This window comes from Calypte anna, unplaced genomic scaffold (assembly GCF_003957555.1).
Source record: "Calypte anna isolate BGI_N300 unplaced genomic scaffold, bCalAnn1_v1.p scaffold_213_arrow_ctg1, whole genome shotgun sequence".
Lineage (NCBI taxonomy): Eukaryota > Metazoa > Chordata > Aves > Apodiformes > Trochilidae > Calypte > Calypte anna.
In genome coordinates this window covers 22,161-42,689 of record NW_022045485.1, presented here as the reverse complement: position 1 = coordinate 42,689, position 20,529 = coordinate 22,161, and the positions used below count along the sequence as shown (strand labels likewise).

Genomic DNA, 20,529 nt, shown 5'->3' with positions numbered 1-20,529 from the left:
CCCCTTCTCCAGGAGGAGCAGAGCAGGAGAGGTTTGGAGCCCAGTTGGGTCTCTTCTTGCTGGGGATAACCCAAACCACCCAGCTGAGGAGTGCTGCGAGAGCATCAGAACAGATGTTCCCTTTCTGTATGGGAAAACACTGAGGAAAACAAAGAAATATTCTCCTGCTGAAGCCCAACATCTGTTTGAAGCTGTCTGGCTCCAGTTCAGACTTTAATTCTTCTGACAGGTCCCTTCATGCCTTTAATTTCCCATGAAATCCAATTCATGAAGCTGTTTGTCCGTGCCAGGCACTGGGGGGAGTGGGGCTGCAGGCACCACCCCTCCTCACCCCAAACCCTGCTTTTTGGAGCAGCCTCCCTAAAGAGAAAATTAAAGAAACAAAAAACAAAACAAAACAAAAACCCAGCCACATTTTTGCCTCTTTTCAACAGCCTCAACACCCTTATCCTCTCCTGGCTGCCACACACTGCCAGGTGCCCCTCACCGTGATGCTCCTCAGGGCACCCCTGCCCTACCCCAGGGTTTGCAAAGCTGCTCTCTGAAAGTGAGAGCGTTCCAAACCATTTTGGGAAAGGGAAACACTGACTGAGCTCAGGTGTGACAAGGAATGAAGCTGCCCCAGACTCTGTGTTGTGCTGGGAGGTGCTGGTGCTGCTGGAGCAGTGAGCAGTGAGCCCAGGACCCTCAGAACAATAATTTGGGAGCCTCCCCCCAGCTGGGATGCTCTGAGTTTTGCTTTCCAGGCCAGAAGATTCTCCCCAGCTCTGCCCCAGCACTGCCTTTGCAGAACTCACCTGACCTTTCTCAAGGTTCTGGGCCCAGATTTGCCTCAAATATGTCCCAGGTGCCCGGGCTCGAGGTGCTCGTGTGCCCCCCAGCTCTGTTGGTTCTGGTAGCTCTGCCCAGGTCTGGTATGAAAACAGGGAATCCTCAAATTCCAAAGAAATCCCCCAGGATTTCCAGCTGCTGACATCCCCCCATTGCACAGGCTCATTCTCACATCTGGCAGATGTGGTTGGTGCCTTCCTTATCAGCAGGACACCTTGATGGTCCCTTGTCCCCTCTGCCTCCAGAGATGCCTCTCCAGTGTTTGTTCCCACCAGTTTGGCACTGGAAAGGCCAAAGAGCAATGTCCCCAGAGGAGGTTGAAGTGTCACTGGTTCCACCAGACAAACAAGGGGGGACACTTGGTGTTGTTACTGGTGGCCCAGGGACACCTCTGTCCCCACAGTGTGGCACTGGGACAGGTGGAGAAGAGCCAGACTGGGGTGTGGGAGATGGGAAATTGGGAGAGAACTTCAGAACAGGGAACAAAAGGGGGGTACAAACCCCAGGAACCAGCACTGGGCTTAGGGGAACCTCGAGCAGAAAACAGAATTCTTTTTTTTCCTTTGCAAATAGTCCCAGAGGGGAGGGGTGGTGACCCCCAGAGCTGCACTGAGCTCAGGAGAGGCTGAAGATCCCCGGGGTGACCCTGGGCTGATGCTTTTGTGCAGGAGCTTTTTTCATCCCAATGGCTCTTCTCATTCCTGGTTTGGAAGAAGTGGTTCCTGGCCCTGAGATTCACACCAGTAACTCCTCAGCCCCCCCTCCAAAACTGGTTGATCCAACCCTCCCCCCCCCCCCATATCCTGCTGCCCACACTCATCCAGCAAAGCACCCACTGCCCCCCTGCTCCATCAGAGCTTTGGTTGGGACCCCCCAAAATCCACCCAGTGCCCAAGGCTTGCAGGGGGCAGGACAGGAACCTCATCCCAGGTGATTCCAGGGACACGGTGAGGGGGAAGGTGGGGATGGAGGTGGAGGAGATGGTGATAGAGGTAGAGGTGGATGATGGAGAAGGTAAAGGCAGAAGGTGGTGATGGAGGTGGAGATGGATGAGGTGGGGAGGAGGGGGGGATGGAGGAGGTGATGGAGCTGGAGCTGAGGGAGATGGGGATGGCGGGGGTGGAGATGGAGGTGAAAAAGGTGGAGATGGTGATGGAGGAGGCAGGGATGGAGCTGGTGATACAGAAGCTGGTGAAGGGGGCACTGGGCACCGACCACGCTCAAGCACAGAACTGCAGCTGGAGTTTTATTTCCTTTTGTGAAAAATTGATTGGAGGGGAACAAACCCCAGCCCAGCCCCGGGCACCCCCTGCCCCCAGCACCAGACCCCAGGCAGGGCTGGGACAGGGCCAAGGCCACTGCAGAGAGGACAGAGTAGGATGGATGGGGGGGAGCAGCTGCAGGCACCGGGGTGTGAGCCTGGGCTGGTAGCCCAGTTAGGCTGGGTCAGTAGCCCATGCTGGTAGTCTAGGTCAACAGTCCAGGTTGTTAACCCAGGCTGGTTGTCCAGGTTGGTAGCCTGGCTCCAAAGCCTGGGTCAGTAGCCCAGGTCAGTAGCCTGAGTAAAGAGCCCATGCCACCAGCCCAGTCTGGCAGCCCAGGTTGGTAAGCCTGGGGCCAATCCCCTGGGCTTGGTAGCCCAGATGGCTAGCTCAGTAGCCAGCATGTCTGCCTCTTGCCCCTGGGCTGCTGGGTACCTGTGCCTGGGCAGTGTGGGGCCGTGGCTCTGTAGCAGTGGTGGCCACGGGCTGGTGCTGTCCCTCCATCCCTCCCACAATCCCCCAGGGTTCCTTTTCTTCTTACGTATTTTTTTTTTTTTCCTTTTTTTTCCTTTTTTTTTAAACAAAAATGGTCTCTAGGCTGGCCAGCCCTTCCTCCGGACGGCTCCCAAAGAGTTCAGGGAAGGTCAAATATTGACCAATAACGGGTTTGGCCGGGGCTGGGTCTTGGCTGTGGCTTCTGCACCCAACAGCAGGGAGGGGATGGGGGGATGGGGCAGCAGGAGGAGGGGGGGGACATGACACAGAAGTGTTTTGGGGAAGGTTTGAGGTCGGTTGGGTGGGTTTTTTTTTCCCTTAGTCAGCAGGTTTGGTGACCAGGGCGAGCGGCTGCGTCTGCAGAGCGGCCAACGGGGCCACCAAAGCCGGAGGTGAGGAGAAGGGAACGGATCTGGGAGAGACCCGAGGAGGAGGTGGGAGGAAGAGGAGGAGGAGGAAGAGGCTTTGCCTGCCAAAAAGGGCCCAGAATGCCCCGGCAGCTGAGCCCTGGCCTCGGGTTTGGTGGTGAGGGAGAGGGGCTGAGCCTGCTCCGAGGTGGTGGCAGCCGGGGCGGCCGGGGAGGCCAGGGCGGCCGAGGGGGTGGCCGGGGAGTCCAGCATGGAACTGCCATGGGATGAGGCTGGGCTGGGACACGGCTTCTCCACGGGCAGGAACGGGGCACACGGCTTCTTGGGCTTGGAGGGCAGGGAGCCTGCGGACACAGCAACACACAGCCCCCAAAAAAGCCTCAATCCCCCAAACTTCTGCCCCCAAAACGCGGCGAAGCTCCAAGCGCCCGAGCGCAAAGGGCTGGACCCCAAATCCCTGATCCCAAAGGCTGCAAAGCCACAAATCCCAAAGGGTACAGAGCCCCAGAATCCCAAATCCCAGAGTGCAAAACCACAAATTTCAAGTCCCAAATGGTGCAAAGCCCCAAAAGATGCACAGATCCAGATCCCAAAGGGGTGCAGAGCCCTAAATCCCAAAGGGGTGCAGAGCCCCAGATCCTGAAGGATACAAAGCCCCAGATCCCAAATGGTGGAAAGCCCCAAATGATGCAAAGCCCCAAATCCCCAAGGGTGCCAAGACCCAACCCCCATACTGGAAGCCCCAAGAGGCACAGGAACCCCAAATCCCAGCCCTCCCCCCCAAGGCTGCAAAGCCACAGCCCCCCTATCCCTGTGGCCCCCCCATTCCCCCACCCCTCCCACCTCTGGGGGTGACACTGGGTGCCCCCCACTCACTCTCGGGGTCGTGTCCATGTCCCTGTTGCTGGGACATTTTCTCGCGCTTCCGCTTCTTTTTCTTGCCCTGGAGAACAAAAACCCCCACCCCCACCTCCTGAGCAGGGGGGTCTGGGGGGGGGTCTGGGGGGTGCCCCCCTCGGGGCTGCTCAGAGGAATCACCAGGGAATGGGGAAATTTTTCCTTTGACATTTTTGAAACCTGCTCAGCACCCCCAGATCTCACCTTTCCCCAGCAAGGCCAGAACCCCCCCCAGCACCCCAACTCCACCCTACAGGGACCCCCTGTCTGCACCCCAGCCCCCCCCAAGCACAGCAAGGACACCCCCACCCCAAACCCCTCCAGACATGGCAGGGACCCCCCAGCACCCCAGTGCCCCCTGGGCACAGCAAAAACCCCCAGCACCTCAACCCCCCTGGAACATCAAGGACCCCCCAGCACCCCAAGAATATAATGGACGCCCCAGCACCCCAAACCCCCCCAGAACACCAAGGATCCCCCACACCCCTCCAGACACAGTTGGGACCCCCAGCACCCCAATGTCCCCTCAAGAACATCAAGGACTCCCCCAGCACCCCAAAACCCCCCCAAAACACCAAGGATCCCCCCACACCCCTCCAGACACAGCTGGGATCCCCAGCACCCCAATGTCCCCTACGGACCATCCAGAGCCCCTCCCCAAAGCAGATCAAGGACCCCAGACCCCATTTTGCAGAGGGAGGGGAGCTCCCCCCGGAGTCCCCCCCACGCTGGGGTTCCCGTGGGTCCCGTGGGTGCCCACTCACGTAGTTGTCCCGTGCAGACCAGGTGGGGTAGAGCTGGGAGTGGAGCTGCGCTCCTTCCGTGCCAGCTCGTAGAACTTCGCCTGCTCCTCCCGGGACAGGGAGTGCCACTGGGGGGACACGGACATGGGTGGGAGGGGACACAGGACACAAATGGGGACCCCCAGACTCACCCGGGGATGCCCGCACCGGCCCGGAGACCCCCGAACGGCCTCTGCACCCCAAAAGTCCCCACGCCAGCCCGGGGACCCTCGACTCACCCAGGGACGTCCAACCAGACCTGGGGACCCCCCCAAACTGCACCAAGGGACAACAAAGTGTCCTAGGGGAGCCCCGACCGATCCAGGAACCCCCAAACTGAGCCATGGATCCCCAAAATAGACTGAGAGCCCCCAAAACCATACCAGAGACACCCCAAACGGCCCAGGGACCCCCAAAACACACCAGGGACCTCACACCAGTCTGGAGATCCCCAAATTGCCTTGGGGTCTTCCAAACAGAGCCCCTGATCCCCAAACCAGGCTGAGAACCCCAAAACTGCACCAGGGGCCACCAAACCAGGCTGGGGACCCCAAACCAGTTTAGGGATCCCAAACTGTATCAAAGAGCCCCAAAATGGGCTGGGAACCCCCAAAATGCACCAGTGTCCTCCCCCCAAACCAGCCTGGGGACCCTGAACTGGGATGGGAACCCCTAAACTGAGCCCTAAACCAGACCAGGCATCCTAAACTGTTCTGGGGACCCTAAAACCGCTTTGGGGGCCCTGACACCACCCCAAGGACCCCAAAATTGCACAGGGCACCCCAACATCACCCTCGGGACCCCAGAGGGACACACTCTGAATCATGAAGCCACATTGGGGACCCCCGAGGACACCCCAGGCTCTCCCCTCCCTCCCGTCAGCCCCATCCCGGGGCTCCCCCTGTCCCCTCCTGATGTCCCCAGGCCACGGGGATGTGGGGGTGTCCCGGGGTGTCCCCAGCCCCTACCCTCCTGCCTAGGATCTGGTTGATGGCCGCGCTCTCCTTCAGGGTGCACTCGGCCACCACCTTGGCCCTCATCTCCTTCATGTAGAGCATGAACGCGTTCAGGGGCTTCTTGATGTGCGGCTTCTTCTCCTCCTCCTTCCTCCCCGCCGCGGGGGATTTCCTGCGGGGACACCTCGGGGGGGTCAGGTCAGGCTCAGGGTGTCCCGTCCCCCCCCCATCCTCTCCCTGTCCCCATCACTCACGCGTTGTCCCCGGGGCTGGCGCTGGGCTGGGGGGGCTCCTGTTTGACGATGGGGGAGACGATGGTGGGGTGGGGGATGCCCGAGGGGTGCAGCCCAGGGGGCGGGGGGGACACCATGTGTGGGGAGAAGCGGCTGGACATCAAACTGCGGGGAGGAAGGGGGGGTCAGAACCCCACTGACACCCACTGCCCATCCCAGTGCCCCCCAAAACCTCCCCGTGGACCCCCCAGCCCCATCCCTCAGGGTTTGCTGTGGGGCAGATCCCCCCCCAGCTCCTGCACTGTCCCCCCCCCAGGGGGGGTCCCTTGTCACCTCTCCCCCACCCCTGGGGACCCATCCGCACCCCCCCGAGGGGGTTCCTGCCCACAGAGGTCACCCATGGGCTCAGCCTCCCGGGGTGCTCTGTCCCACAGGGTCCCCAAAGAAGGGGTCACACCCCCCAGTGACAGCTCTGGGAGGACCCAGGAAGGTGCCCCCCCACCCCCCAGACCCCCAAGACTCCCCCCAGACCCACCTGGACATGGAGGCGTTCATGGCCAGGGCGGGGTAGGGGTGCTGGAACCCCCCGGGGGGGATGGAGTAGACGGGCTGACCCTGCCTGTCACAGCAGCCTCAGTGGGGAGAGACCCCAAACCCCACACACCCCACAAACCCCCTGCCCCACACCCGGGGGTCCACCCCACTGGGACCCCAAATTCCAGCAGTTGGGAGGCCCCCAAACCCCCCCCAGGACCCAGCAGGGAATGGGGAAAGGATGTGGGGGGGAAGAGGATGAGGTGGCCAGGGGTGGGGGGTCAGGGATGGATGGGGGGGTCAGAGGGTGGATGGGGGGGGGTCAGGGGGTTGGATGGGGGGGTCAGAGATGGATGGGGGGGGCCAGGGGGTGGATGGGGGGGGTCAGGGGGTGGATGGGGGGTCAGGGATGGATGGGGGGGTCAGGGGGTGGATGGGGGGGGTCAGGGGATGGATGAGGGAGTCGGGGGTGGATGGGGGGGGTCAGAGATGGATGGCGGGGGTCAGGGGGTGGATGGGGGGGGGTCAGGGATGGATGGGGGGGGTCAGGGGGTGGAATGGGGGGGGTCAGGAGGTGGATGGGGGGAGTCAGAGGGTGGATGGGGGGGGGTCAGGGATGGATGGGGGGGTGAGGGGTGGATGTGGGGTGTGGGTCCTTACTGGGGCACGAGCCAGCCCAGGGGGTGTGGGATCTGCCCCACGGCTCCAGGTGACAGGGGGTAGTAGGGGGGCAGCTCGGGGGGGGGTGGCCGCGGGATCCCTGTACGGGGGGGGAGCGGGGTCACCATGGGGGGGACACAGTGACACCCCCCCCTTCATCCCCCCCTGTCACTTATCACCCACCCCCCCCATCCACTCCTGACCCCCCACATCCACCCTTGACCCCCCCATCCACCCCCTGAGCCCCCACATCTGAGTCCCCCATCCCCCCCCCTCCCCTTCCCCACTTCCCAACCCCTATCTCCCCCCCATGCCCCCCACACCCCCTCATCTCCCACCCCCCCATCACCTCCTCCCCACATTTCCCCCCCCTTCCCTCAGAAGCCTCCATGGGACCCTCCCCATGGGGAGCCTCCCACCCCCCCCCTCACCCGTTTTGGGGTCGATGTCTGGGGGCAGGGGTCCTGGGGGGGGGTGCTCGGTGCTGTAGGTGACGAGGGGGGTCAGGGGGTGGAGGTGGGGGCCGTGCTGCACCACTGGCACTTTGTTAGCCTGGGGGGGGGACAGAGAAGTGGGAGAGAGGGGGGGCACAAAGGCCACCAAAGGCCACCAAAGGCCACCCCCCCCCCAACACCCCTGGGGACACCGTGGGGTATCCTGGGGGGTGGGGGTCCAGGGGGGGGATGTCTCTTACCAAGTGTGCAGGGGGGGGGGAGCGGCTGTCCTTGAGGGGGGCACTGGGGGGCACGTCCAGCAGTGGCCACTTCACTGGCAGGTACTGGGGGGGGGACACAAGAGGCTTAGGGCCCCCCTGCACCCCAAAACAACCCCAGAACCCCCAAAACACTCCCAGAGCCTTAAACACGCCCCTGGACCTCAAAGCAACTCCCCCCCCAACCTGAAACAGCCCCTCCCAGACCCCAAAATAATTCCCCACCTGAAGCAGCCCCATGAACCCCCAAACAGCCCCTCCTGGACCCCCCCCCCAGACCCTAAAACAACTCCCCAGGTCCTAAACACAGCCCTGGACCCCAAAAGATCCCCCCAACCTTAACCTCCCCCCAGACCCCAAACTCCCCTGGGCACACCCCAAATCTCCCTTTTGGGGGGGCCCTTTTTTTGGGGGGGTTCCCTGTGCCCCCCAATGCTGCTCCCCCCAAGAAAGGGGCTTTGGGGGGGTGGGGGGCCCCGGGGGCTCATCCTGAGCCAGAAGCTGCTGCAGGAATGTCCCCAATGTCCCTCCCTCCCCAGCAGCTGCCAGGAAACAAGGGGGGAGAGGGGGGGAGGGCTGGGGGCTGCATTAACCCTTTGGTGTCTGGATGGGGGACATGTTCCCCCCCCAGCCTCCTGCTGCCCCCCCGAAGGGCCCAATACCACAGTACCACCAGTATCACCAGTACACCCCCACCCCTTCAGTATTCCCCCCCCGCACCTTTGCCCCCCCAGTATTCCCAGTACCCCCCCCCCGCCCATCCCCATCATCACAGCCAAGGGGGGGTCCAACCCCCTCCCCCCTCCCCGGGCTCCCTGAGCCCATTCCCAGGGGGGCTGCTCCCCCCCCCAGCAGTTTTGTCCCCCCCAGGGTCATGGGGGAAAAGGGACCCTGGGGTGACACCTGTGAGAGTGGGGACACAGGAAATGTCCCCAGTGTCCCCATGGCTGTGCCACCACCTCCAACGGGGTGTCCCCAATGTCCCCAGTGTCCCCTCTGCCATCACTGGGTGTCCTGAGCATCCCCATGGCTGTGTCACCAGGGTGTCACCCTGGATGTCCCCGTGTCCCCATGGCTGTGCCAGGGTGTCACACATGTCCCAGTTATCCCCACAGCTGTGGCAGGGTGGCACACGAGGTGCCCCCATGTCCCCATGGCTGTGTCACCCCAGATGTCCCCAAGGCCACCCAGCACAAAGGCTCTTTCCTTGCTGTGGTGCCAGTGGGGAGGGGACACGGGGAGGGGACACTGGAGGGGACACAAAAAGCCAATTCTCATTTTAAAGGGATCCAGGAGGCTCCGGAGGTCCCGTGTCCCAGTTTCATGTGTGACATTGTCACCTGTCCCCATCCAGACGTCCCCACAGCGTGTCCTGCCACCACACATCCCATTGTCACTTGTCCCAGTGTCACCCGTGCTGGGGTTTCATGTCCCAGCATCACTTGTCCCAAAACCAACCGGTTCCACGTCCCAATGTCACCTGTCCCAGTGTCACCTCTCCCAGTGTCACCTGTCCCAGTGTCACCTCTCCCAGTGCTGTGTCCCAGCCCAGGGGTGACACTGCAGCCCCACTCAGCAGACCCCATAACTCCACAGATTACTGGAAATGCCCCAAAACCAAGCCCCAAACACCCTGGATCCTACTTGAAACGGCCCAAAATGCCCCAAACTTGACCTGAAATGGGCCAAAAAGGCCCCAAGCACCCCCAGTCTGACCCTAAATAGCTCAAAAATGCACCCAAAGTGCCTCAAATTGACCCAAACTGCCCCACAACCCCATCAAATCAAACCCAAACGGCCCAAAATGGAACCAAAATGCCTCAAACTGCTCCCAACCCCCCTGAAATCAAACTGAAATGGCCCAGAATATCCCCAGTGTGATCCCAAACTGCCCCCAAACCCCTGAAATCAAACCCAAATGGCCCCATCTGGAACCAAAGTGCCTCAAACGTCCCCAAAATGCCCTCATATCAAACCCAAATGAGACAAAATGGCCCTAAAGTGCCTGAAACTGCCCCAAATCCCCCCCAGCTCTGCCTGACCTGGCCCCAAGTTCTCCCAAAGTGAGTGAGGAGTGGGAAGGAAAAGGGGAAAAAAGAGGAGAAATTAGGAAGATGGGGGTTAAAAATAGAGAAAAAAACCCCGAAACATTAGGAAAAAGGGAATGGGGAGAAAGGGAGAATACGGGGGAAAAAAGGGGGAAATGGGGAAAAGGCAGAAATGTGGAAAAGAGGAAACAAAGAGGAGAAATAAGGGAAAATAGAGAATGGGAAGGGAAGAGGGAAAAATGGGGGGAAAAGGGGAAAAAGGGGGGGAGTGGGAGAAAAGGAGAAAAGGAGGGAAGTGAAAAAGGGGGAAAAAAGGCAGAAAAGGGAAAGGGGAAGGAGGTGGAAAAAGTGTGTGGGGGGGGAAGAAAATGTTGAGCAAAGAGGGGAAGGGAGGAAAAAGGGGAAAGAGGGAAAAGGGGGGTGGGGGGAAAAGAGAAATCCCAATTCCAGGCAGGATTTCAAGCCCAGGACCCAGCTGTAAATCCTCCCCCCCCAGGGAATAATCTCCTCCAGATGTTTCCCTGGAATGCTGGGATGGGCTGGGGGGGGAGCACACTATGGGGGGGTCCCTGCCTCCCTGCATCCTGCCAAGAGGAACCCCCCCAAATTCCTGCTGGGGGCTCCTTTACCCCATGGGGGTGTTACAGGGGCACCCCCCCACCCCCCTCAGGTTGTGTCCCCCCCCTCTGACACTTCTGAGGTGACGCAAAGTGGGGGACACCAGGAGGGGGGGGAAGGGAATCACCTCCCCGTGCACCCTGAGAACCCACGGGGGTCCCAAATCTCCACTGCAACCACAGAAGGGGGGGATGGGTGCAGGTTGCCCCCCACCCGAGTGCTTGCACTCACCCCCCCTCCCCAAAGGCGGTGGCCCCAGCACCCCCCCCGCTGCCCCCAGCCCTTTGTCTGCAGCTCCCCCGCTCCCACCAGCCCCTGAATGGCCCCATTCATCCCTCCTGAGCTCTGCCAGGGGCAGCCCGGGGGGCTCACACCCAAACCAGGAAAAAGAAAAACCTCATTCCCCCCCCCCCCCCCCCTGCCAGGAGCATTGGTGGTCTCGGGGGGATGCAACCTCCCATGCCCAGCCTGGGGAAGGGGCTTCAGTGGAGCCCCCCGGGATGAGGATGGTGGGGAAAGTGCTTGGAGATGGGGAGAGGGGTGGGGGTCTCATTGCTGGGACACAAACCCCCCCTCTAGGTTTTGGGGTGCTGACCCCTCTGGAGATGCAGCCCCTGATGGGTACTGGGGATCTCAGTAGGGGGGGGGTATCTGGGGGTCCTACACCCCCCACAGCACCCACAGGATATTGGGGGTTCACATACCCCCCCCACAGCATCCATGGGACACCAAGGGATCCAGCACCCCCAGGAGCACCCATGGGACACCCCATGTCCCAGCCTGGTGACCCCCCCTGGCCTCTGCCACATCTCCAGGTGGGATCCCCAGGGTGAGGTCACTGCCAAAATTCACCCAAAAACACTTCACACCCTTCCCCAGCTCCCTTGCCCTTCTCTGGACACCCCCAGCCCCTCTTTGTCTCTTTTCTGACCCAAAACTGAGCCCAGGATTGGAGGTGCAGCCTCAGCAGTGCCCAGCACAGGGCAATGATCCCTGCCCTGCTCCTGGTGGCCACCCCAGTGCTGATCCCAGCCAGGATGCTGGTGGCCTTCTTGGCCACCTGGGCACACGCTGGCTCATCCTCAGCCCCTGCTGTCCAACCCCCCAGCTCCTTTCCCTCTGGGCACTTTCCAGCTGCTCTGCCCCAAGCCTGGAGCATTGCCCAGGGTTGGTGTGACCCAAGTGCAGGATCCAGCACTGAGCCTGCTTGAACCTCATCCCATGGATCCAGCCTGTCAGATCCATGTGCAGATCCTTCCTACCCTGGAGCAGACCAACTCTCCCACCCGGTTCAGTGCTCCCCCCCCCTCATCTCAATCATTACTGAAGATACAGAACAGGTAAAATCCTAAACTGGGCCCTGGGAGACACCAGTGCTCCCCAACTGGACTGAGCTCCCCGGATACCCCTGGGCCCAGCCCTGGGGCAGCTCTAAACCCAACAGAACATCCGTGGGCAGGGGGGAAGCTGCCAGGATCCCAGGAGTGACAGGAGGGGGATGGAGAGATGGGATGTGAAGATGGAGGGGACATTAGGATAGCAATGGGAAATGGGGATGGAGATGGGGGGAATGGAGATGGGATGTGTTAGGCAGGAGAGCCAGGAGCTGCTCATCCAGGAGCTGCTCATCCAGGAGCTGCTCATCCAGGAGCTGCTCCCCCCTGCCCCTCTCCCCTGCTCCCCACTTTGCTCAGAGTGAGCCCGGGGCAATTCCTGCTCAGCCTGAATTTGGGAAGGGTGCTGGGAAAGGGTGGGAGGAGCTGGGGGGAAACTTCCTGGAGGTCTCATTTAGCCCAAAAAAACACCCCAACCAATCCAACCCCTCCCTCCAGGGTAATTAGGGGAAGAGCCTAATTAAGGGGAAGACATAAAGAAGCCATTGTGTGCCGAGGCACCTCGGGGTGGGGAAACTGAGGCACAGGGAGGGCTCAGGGCTGGGGCTGCCTCAGCAGCTGAAGACCAAAAAGTGTGAAAAATCCTTTTTTTTTTTTTCACCCTTCTTAATATTTTCCAGGTGGGGAAGGACCGGGGAGGGGGTGGAAGGGGGGAGAGAGAAGAGGGGAATTCCCAACCAACAAATCCCACCGAGGTGCAGGGACCGAGCAAACCCTCCCCCCCCCCAAATCCTAACCCAAACCCCTCCCGCTCAGCCGGAGCCTCCGGCAGAACCCGCCCGTTTTTCGGAGCAACTCCTTTTTTCTTGCCAAAAATCTGGATTTTAATTATTTTTCTTGGCAGTCGCTGGGATCAAGGGAGAGATTTTCTTTTGCAGACAGCTCTGCCTCTGTCCCGCAGCCCGGAGAGAAGGGGGGGGAACAGAAAACTATCCATCCCCACCCCAGGTTATGGCTTGGTTGGGGGCTTTTTTCCCTCGTTTATTGTCGGCGTTAGTTACCCCGGGGGGGTTAATTCCAGCGGGGCGGGAGGTGTTTGGGTGCCGGGCTTCGGTTTCCACGCCCCGGGGAGGTTGGACTTGGTTTAAATATTCGCCTCCGGATGTGAATTCCTGGGATTAAACTGCTTTTTTTTTTTTTTTTTTTTTTTGGGGGGGGGGTGGGATGATAATGACTCAATCCCCCAACGCCCGCGGTGCCCACACAGCTTCCACCCCCAAGTCGGGGATCCCTGGGGGGTCCCAGGGTGGGATTTGGATCCAGCTCCGGATTAAAGACTGGATCTGGGGCATGCCCAGGATTTTCTCTTCCCATCCTCGTTGGTTTTTGGGGAATTGATGGGACCCCTCCATCAACCAACCCTGGGGGGGTCTCCGAGGGGTCCGCCTGGAAAACCAGGATCAAGGGGAGCTCCGGATCGCTGGGATCCTCCGGGATTCCTCTGCAGCCCAACAAAACCCAAGAGTGATCCCGGGGTGGGGGGCGCCTGAATTCCAGGATCCCCTTTGGAAAAGGGAGCAAGGGGAACCCCCTGGGGCCCCGGCTGGGGGGGATTCCCCTGGATGGGGCTGGGCAAAGGCAAAACTTCCTCAGATTTTGAAATCTTTTCCATATTCCTAAATATTTTTGGAGCCGAGGGAAGATGCAAAAGCTCCGGGCACCAATCAAAGGGTTCCCCGCTGCCGGGTCCGGCCTCCCCATCCAGGGCCCCGCCCAGCCCCATCCTGGCTGCCTCCTCCCAGCTGAATTTACTTGGATTTGGGGGATATTTCCCCCCCAAACCCCTCTGGTTCCGATCTGCAGATCCTGGACTGAGCGCTGGCAAAGCTGCCAGAGCCTCCGGGCTGGCGGGGTCCTTCCCACCAAACGCTGGGGGGGAAAAAGGAGGAAATGGGAAAAAAAACCCCAAAACAACCCGTAAATCTCCCAGGGGTTGGTGGCTGCTGGGTGCTGCACCCACCTGGTGCTCAGGGATCCTGGGCACCCAGTGGATCCCCGGTGGAGCTGTTGAGGGGTGCAGAGCTCTGATGCTTTCATTGCATGAGTGGGCACAGGACGCAGCTCCTGGAGACCCCCCCGGGGGTCCAGACCCAACGTACACCCAACCCCCCCAGACCCCCAGTGGGGTGGGATTGGGGCTGGATAACACCCCCACTCCCAGACCAGGGTCATTGGGACTCACAGAACCCTGGTTAATCCGGTTTGTGCACAACACCTACAACTCCTCTCAACCCCAGAAAGTGACCCATTGGCAATATATCGATCCAGCACCCAGCCCAGTGCCCTCCCCAGCTGGGATTTACACTCCAAACCAGTTGCTCCCAGTAAATATTAAGTAGAAAAATCCCCCAAACATGGAAAACCTTGCACAAGGCCACACCAGGGACCTTAGACCCCTTTAACACATTTTAAAACCATTTCAGAACCATTTTGAACCATTTCACTTTTGCCACCCCACAAATCCTCCCTATGGCAAAGAGGGTCCCCAGGAAGCAGGAGGGAAAGGACAGATTTAGAGCCATAAAAATAAATATAAAATATCAAGAAAACAAAATAAAAAGGAGTGGGACAATCGTGGCCATCACTTTTCTCCTGGAGCAGGGAGAGAAGCAACAGGGATGGTGGGAGGGGAAACTGAGGCAGGGAGGGGAAGAGGTGATGGTTATCAAGTGGCTTTCAAATCAAGTTTGATTTTGGAAGCGCAGCTCAAGAGGTTTCATTTTCTTAAGTTTGTAGCTCAAAGATCAGTTTCTGCCTCTAAAACCAGTTTGTGTTTTTAGAGCCGTTTCCATCTCAAACACAGGCTGATACTTCTAAAATCGGTTGATAGCTCCAAAATCCGATTCTGGTTTTAAATCGGTTTAAATCTCAGAATTCGGTTCATATCTCTGAAACCGGTTTGTACCTTCTGAATCGATTTCATCGCAAAAATCGGTTTACATCTGCAACACCGGTTCACCCCCAAGAACCGGCTGGTATTTCTGCTCCCCTTTCCTCTCTCAACCCTTTCCATTTTTTCAGTCTCTTTCTCCCTCCAAACCCCATTTTCTCTCTAAAAAAAAAATCACTTTACATTTCTTAAACCGGTTTCCAGCTCTAAACCTCGTTTCTGGTTTCACAGCGGGTTTCCAGCTCCGGTTTGGGATGCTGCAGGCCCTGGGGGGGGGGGTGGTGGTGTCGATGCCCCCTCCCCAAACTAATGTTCGCTCAATTTGCTTAATCGCTTTTGTAAAGGCGCGGGGAGGGCCGGACAATGTCAACCCATTAAGAGCTTTCCAAAATCGCCGGGAGCTTTTTTAAATGTGAAAAAGGGTCAAGTTTCGGGGCCTGAAAGAGGGGGGGTCCAAACCGCCCCCCTCCCCGGGGTGTCCCCCCATTTAGAGGAGACAAAGCCAATACAATAAAGGGAAGAAACTTAATTTCTTCTATTTTTTTTTTTTTTTTTACCATCGTCTTCCTTCTGGGTGGGGTGGAGGCATCGCCAAGGAGTTGGAGGGGGGGGTCACGGAATAAGAGGGGTTCTCGGGATTGGAGGGAGGGTCTCCTGGGGGGCACTTACGGCGCGGGCACCGCCGGGGGAGAGGGCTCCGTTGGGCAGGTAGGGGCTGCCCAGCTCCGGGAGCATCAGGAAGGGGTACCCGGGGTATGGGGGGGCCTTGAAAAACCCCCCCTCCTGCTGCCGCCGGACCACTGCAGGGAGAGGAACGGGGAGGGAGGGTCAGGGGGGGCAAAGGGGGGTACACATAGCGGGGGGATGGGGATCACGGGGGGTGAAGGGGGTTAAGCCCGACACTGGAGGGGGGGGGACGGTGCCTTGGTTCTCCCGGGGGGGTCGTTACTTGGGGAGGGTGGGTAGGACCCTTTTGGGGTGCCCAAGTCTCCTGGGGGGGTTCTTGGTTCTTTGGGGGGGAGAGTCCCAGATGCGAGGGGGGTGGGTATGTCTTCTCTGGGGGTGCCCAAGTCCCTTGGGGGGGTCCTTGATTCTTTCATAGGAAGGTCTCAACTCCGGGGGGAGAGGGGCCCCCGCGGGAGGGGTCCCGGTTGCGGGGGATGGGCCCGGACTGGCGGCGGGGACGGTCCCGGGACCGGTTTCCCTCCGGGAAGGGGGATTCGTCTGAAGGGGGGGGGGCCCGGCGGGCAGTTCCTGTGGGGGACTGGAGGGGGGCCGGGGGGCGGGACCTGGAGCCGGGATCACCGCGGGGGGAGGGCGGGACCCGTTCCTTGGGGGGCGGCGGGGGGAAGGACACCGAGAGGGGGTGGAGGACGAGACGGGGGGATGGAGATGGAGAGGGGACACATGAGGGGGAGAGGACACGTGGGGGGGACACGGACACGACGGGGGGACACGAGTGGGGAGGACACGGAGGGGGACTTCGGGAGGAGGAGGTGGGGAAGCACGAGGGGGAGAGAAGACGAGAGGCGACACACGGGGGGGACACACGGGGGGGTCCCGCCCGCAGCCGGGGGCGGAAACAAAGAAGTTGCGAAGTGCCGGCTGGTCCCGGGGGGATGCGGCGGGAGCGGGGGCGGGGAGGACAGAGGCCCGGGGGGTGGGGGGGGGCTTGGGGACGGACCCAGGAGCGAGGGGGGGGCTGTGAGGGGGGTACTCCGGGAGCGAGGGGTGCGGGGGGGGTCAGCCGGTACCTTCTGCCAAATAGTCCCGCGGCTTCTGGAAACTTTCCCGGGTCTGCGGGGCGGCTCCCGCTGCGGGGAGAGGGCGGTGAGCGGGGCCGGGCGGGGGTGGGAGCCCTCCCGGGACCCCCCCCCCCCCGGCGCTCACCTCGCTGGCGGGGCCGGAGGGGGCGGCGGGGCCGGTGGCGGGGCCGCGGCTCTCGGTCTCGCTGACCAGGGAGGACTTGAGCTCGTCCAGGTCCCCCTGGGCCGAGCCGCGCCCCGCGCCCTTGTCCTGCTCCTCGCCCTCGTCCTGGAAGGGGATGAGCTCGTCGGGGGCCCCCAGGTCGTCCCCCCCCCCCCCCGCCGGTTCCAGCTGCGGCATGGTGGGTGGGTGGGTGGGGGTCCGGGCCCCCCGCCGCCCTCTCCGGGCCCCCGCCGCCCGCCGCCGCCCGGGAGGGTCGGGAATGCGCGGGGCGGCGGGGGGAGGAGGAGCCCCGACTGCAAACCGACACCGCGGGGCAGGGCGAGGGGCTCGCACCGCCCCGCCGGCCGCCCGACAGACCCCGACAGACCGCGACAGACCGCGACACACCCCCGGCACCGGCACCGACAGTGCCCCAGGGAACACCGGCACCGACGGAGCAAAGCAATTCCCCGACAGCCCCCCCGCCTCCGGCACCGACAGCCCCCCCGACATCCCGCCGGCTTCGGCCGAGCAACTCCCTCGACAACCCTCCGACTGTGGCCCCAACAACTCCCGACACCCCCCGGCACCGATACCCCCTGACACGGGCCGGGCAGACACCCCCAGATCCCACCCCGGGCGCAGCATCCCCCATGTCCTGTGTCCCGGTCCCGTCCAGTCCCCCCGGCACATTCAGCCCCTCCCATCCTGTCCGGAGTCCTCATCCCCTCCAGGTCCCTCCATCCCACCTGGATGCCCCCGTCCCATCTGGGTCACCCCCATCACACCCCTGGTCTCCCCAATCCTGTCTGGGTCTCCTCACCACATCTGGGCCCTCTGCAATACCATGCAGCCCCCCCAATACCATCCAGCCCCCCCCATCCTGTCCCAGGTGCCTCCATCCCATCCGAACTTCTCTTCCCCATCCAGGGTCCCCCCACCTTGCTGAACTTCTCCCTATCCTGCCCCATCCAGTGGGCCCCTGTCCCACTGGGGTTGCCCCATCCCACCCATGTGTCCTACCATCCCCGGTGTCCCCAGTCTGCCCAGCTGTCCCCATGCCCCCGGGGTGACCCCACACCAGCAGGGAGCTCAGAGGGGGCTCCTCATCCCCCCTGACACTGGGAGCAGGGGTTTGTCCCACCCCGGTGTCCAGGTCCCACCATGGTGCCTGTGTCCTACCACGGTACCCGTTCACCTCCAAGCCAGCCCGGAGGACAGACCCTTGGGAAAAACCCTTTTCACCATTTTTCCTTCAAGAATGGGCTTATCCCCCGAGGATGGGGACACATGGGTGGGTGGGATGGGTTGGAGTCACCCAAGAAGCTGCCAGGATGTCACTGACATCAGTCCCTGGGCTTCACCCAGCATCTCCAGGTAACTTCACCCCATCATCCACAGCCCCCACCTCCAGCTGGAGCCACTTCCTCATGTCACCAGACACTGGGGGACCGTCCCCAAATCCCGGGTCCCTGAGGCCACAACCCCCCCACCCCTCCCCAGGGGCGGCAGCTCCTGGCTCTGCTCCACAAAGCTCCTTCAGTCACTGCATCTCCTCTGCTCCATGAAAGGGCTTTTGTCCCATGGCAAGACACAGTGACCTCCGGCCCCCTGCCCAACTTTCTCAAGGAATGGGGTGGGGGGAGGCAGCAGGGGGGTGGGGGTGGTCGCTCTCACTCCTCCAGATGTTTTATTACCCTGCTTTTAATTACCAGTTTCAGGCACACGCTGCCCGGGGAGGTCCCATCTGCCCTGTCCCAGGAGGCTCTGGGTTAGTAGGGTGGGGGGAGCCCTCCCGGGTGGGGTTTGGGGGCCCTCAGGCTGCTAAAAATAAACTAATATTTTAAAAATATTGGCTATCCAAATAAATAATAAATAATAAATAATAAATAATAAATAATCCCTTAGGGCGTTGCTTTTTCTGATGTTCTACCAGGCAGGAGAATGAGTCCAGCCAGGAGGGAGGGGGGGGCTGGTTCCTAGGGGGGACACGTGGAGTGACTGCTCCACACCCGGGTGGCCCCAGCTTTGCAGGACCCCAAGTCCCAAGGAGGGAGGGGGTGGTGCTGCCATCCTGGGGCCTTTCCCAACGTGTGTCCAACAGACCCAGGAGAACATCAACACGGGGCTGGAAGGTGACTGGAGGCAGAAGCTCAGCGCAGGCCCTGCCCAAGGTGTCTCCAAGATGTCACCTGCCTCGTTAAGTGACAATTAAGATCATCCTGGCTGGGAGGTCCATGAGGTGGAGGAGATGACAGCAGGATCGGGTCCTTCCAACCTAATGTGTCCCTCTGGATCAGGTCCCTTCCTCATCATCCTGCCAGGGCCCAAAAGTGGAGTCCTGGAGGTGCCTGGAGAAGGAGGCAGAAACCAGGACAGGGGACAGAACGGTGACAGATGGGGACAATGGGGAGGGGGCGTGGGGACACTGCCACCCGTGTGAAGGTCCAGGCAGGTGGTGCAGCTGGGAGGACCCGATGGGCCAGCAGAGAGGCTCTGTGGGACCCTGCTCCCCAGGGTCTCAGCCACCTCGGGACCCTCAGCCACCCCAGGAGCCCCAGCTGCCCTTGGGACCCTCGGCCACCCCAGGACCTTCAGCCACCCCACGATTCTTGGACACCCTGGCACCCTCCGTTACCCCTCAGCATTCCCAACAACCCTGGGACCCTCAGCCACCCCCTTGGCCACCGTGGGACCCTCAGGTACTTCAGGACCTTCAGCAGTCCCAGGATCCTCGACCACCGTGGGACCCTCAGCCAGCACAGGGCTCCAACTGCCACGTGGTCCATGGGATGGAGGAGGGATGGGATGGGATGGGATGGGATGGGATGGGATGGGATGGGATGGGGTGGGATGGGATGGGATGGGATGGGATGGGATGGGATGGGATGGGATGGGATGGGGGTCCATGGGATGGAGGAGGGGATGGGATGGGGGTCCATGGGATGCACAGAACACGAGACCCCAAACCACCCAGGGACCTTCAGCCGCCTCAGGACCCTCAAGCACCCCCCCTACCATCTCCCACCCCATCCCACCCCCGGTGGCTGGGGAAAGCCCCCCCCACCTGAAGCCCCAAGGGGACAAATGCAGCACTGGAGGGGTCACAAACCCAACACCCCCCCACCCCCGGTTCCGTTCCGACCCAGACGGTGACTCAGGGGTAGGGGGGTGGAGATCGTCCCCGGGGCAGGGGGGGACACAAGGATCTGCAAATGGTCCATTAGCACCTGTCCCCCCCCCGGGCAGGATGAGGCCACCTCCTGTGACCCCCAGCCCTGGGCTATCTTCTGTCCCACCCAACGACCCCCCCCGGGATTTCTCCTGTCCCATGGGTGGCCGGAACAGCCTGGGGGGGGGGGGAACGAGCTGTCCCCCACCCCCCCCGAGTTTGAAGAGTGCATGACGGGGGGGGGGAGGGGCTCAGATCCCGGCTACGAGAAGGGAAATTGAGGCAGGGAGGGGAGCAGAGCCAGGCTGGAGGTGGCACTGGGGGGGAGGGAAGGGATGGAGCCGTGTCCCCCTGCCCCCCATGGCCATGTCCCCACTGTGTCCCCCCCCGTACCCCTCCCATGAGCATCCCCTCCCCTGCCCTCCATGGGCGACCCCCCCGGTGCACCCCCGACCACGTCCCCATGGTGTGTGACCCCCCCCATCAGTATCCCCCCACCCCACCCCCCCAGTTCCCCCCCTCGTCTCCCCCATCAGCACCGCCCCCCTTTGGCAACCCCCCCGTTCACCCCCTCCTCCTCCCCGCTGCTCCAGGCACCCCCGGACTCCGGGGGTCTCCGCCCCCTCCCCCGATACCGCCTGGCACGGGGGGCGGAGCCCTAACTGACGTCACTCAGTGGGCGTGGCCCGTGGTAGGGCGTGGTCTGTTGGGCAGACGGGCGCGGGCGGGTAAACTTGGGGGCGTGGCCTAAAGCGCAGGGCGTGGTCTG

At 61.6% G+C, this 20,529-nt stretch overlaps 1 protein-coding gene across 1 annotated transcript; it reads right to left on the bottom strand.

The window, feature by feature from the left end:
• Positions 1-1,953: 1,953 nt before the first annotated feature.
• LOC103525685 (transcription factor 7-like 1-B) lies at positions 1,954-16,801 on the bottom strand. The gene is given in 13 exon segments (XM_030468678.1): positions 1,954-3,300; positions 3,833-3,899; positions 4,618-4,667; positions 4,670-4,724; positions 5,604-5,763; positions 5,846-5,989; positions 6,360-6,443; positions 7,019-7,118; positions 7,450-7,570; positions 7,713-7,796; positions 15,350-15,480; positions 16,435-16,477; positions 16,571-16,801. Coding segments are annotated over 13 exon segments (1,818 nt in total). The 5' UTR covers positions 16,787-16,801; the 3' UTR covers positions 1,954-2,737.
• Between the last annotated feature and the right edge of the window lie 3,728 nt (positions 16,802-20,529).